The sequence below is a fragment of the Aplysia californica genome, unplaced genomic scaffold (assembly GCF_000002075.1).
Source record: "Aplysia californica isolate F4 #8 unplaced genomic scaffold, AplCal3.0 scaffold01170, whole genome shotgun sequence".
NCBI lineage: Eukaryota > Metazoa > Mollusca > Gastropoda > Aplysiida > Aplysiidae > Aplysia > Aplysia californica.
Genome location: NW_004798440.1, coordinates 79,249 through 79,914, shown reverse-complemented (window position 1 = coordinate 79,914; position 666 = coordinate 79,249). Strand labels below are relative to the sequence as shown.

At 41.9% G+C, this 666-nt stretch overlaps 1 protein-coding gene across 1 annotated transcript in view; it reads left to right on the top strand.

The window, feature by feature from the left end:
• Positions 1 to 45: 45 nt before the first annotated feature.
• The window catches only part of LOC101861925 (macrophage-expressed gene 1 protein), a gene marked incomplete in the record, with an annotated part of 26,010 nt that continues 25,389 nt past the window's right edge, over positions 46 to 666 (top strand). Inside the window, 1 exon segment of the mRNA XM_013090188.2 lies at positions 46 to 599. Coding sequence (XP_012945642.1) covers positions 564 to 599 — 36 coding nt within the window.

Here is a 666-nt window from a genome sequence, read left to right as displayed (position 1 = left end):
TACCTATAAATAGATGGAAGTTTGACCCGTGTCAAAGGTTGGGGGTGGCTGACGATTCGGAGGTGGCTGCGGGTTGACGAAAGGGAAAAGCACCACGGCGCCCTGTTTCGTTTCCGTTTACCCCCGTTCACCAGTAGATCAACACGGGACGTGTCGTTTTCATTCCCCTTAATTTAATGCACTTTTCCATCCAGCCCTGCAAAACCATGTTTATAATACTGGTTAAGTTTAAAATAGACAGGACGGCAATTCCTCTCTTTTTCTGAGAATCGCAACTTGAACGCGTTTTCCTCGAATCGTAGCACGTTGTATCAAGTATCAACGGCCATTTTAGATCTAGAACCGGATCGCTTCCCCACTCAGAATTGCTTCTGAAATCCTCTACAATACGCCTGAGTTTTCTGCATTTAATCTCACTTCTATGCTTCCTTCACGTTGACGATTATAATTTTTTGGTGTGGTGAACGACATAGATTTACAACCATTTATTGTTTGTGATACACAAAGTTACGCGAATTTCGAATGGCAACCCAGATTTAACTCTTGACTGTTCAGGAAAATCCATGAATTATTTCTTGTTGATGAGACTTGAAACAGAGGTAAGGCATAAACAGTGCTGTGTTCTGACTAAAATTATTCACGATTTTTATCTCATTAACCCCCCCA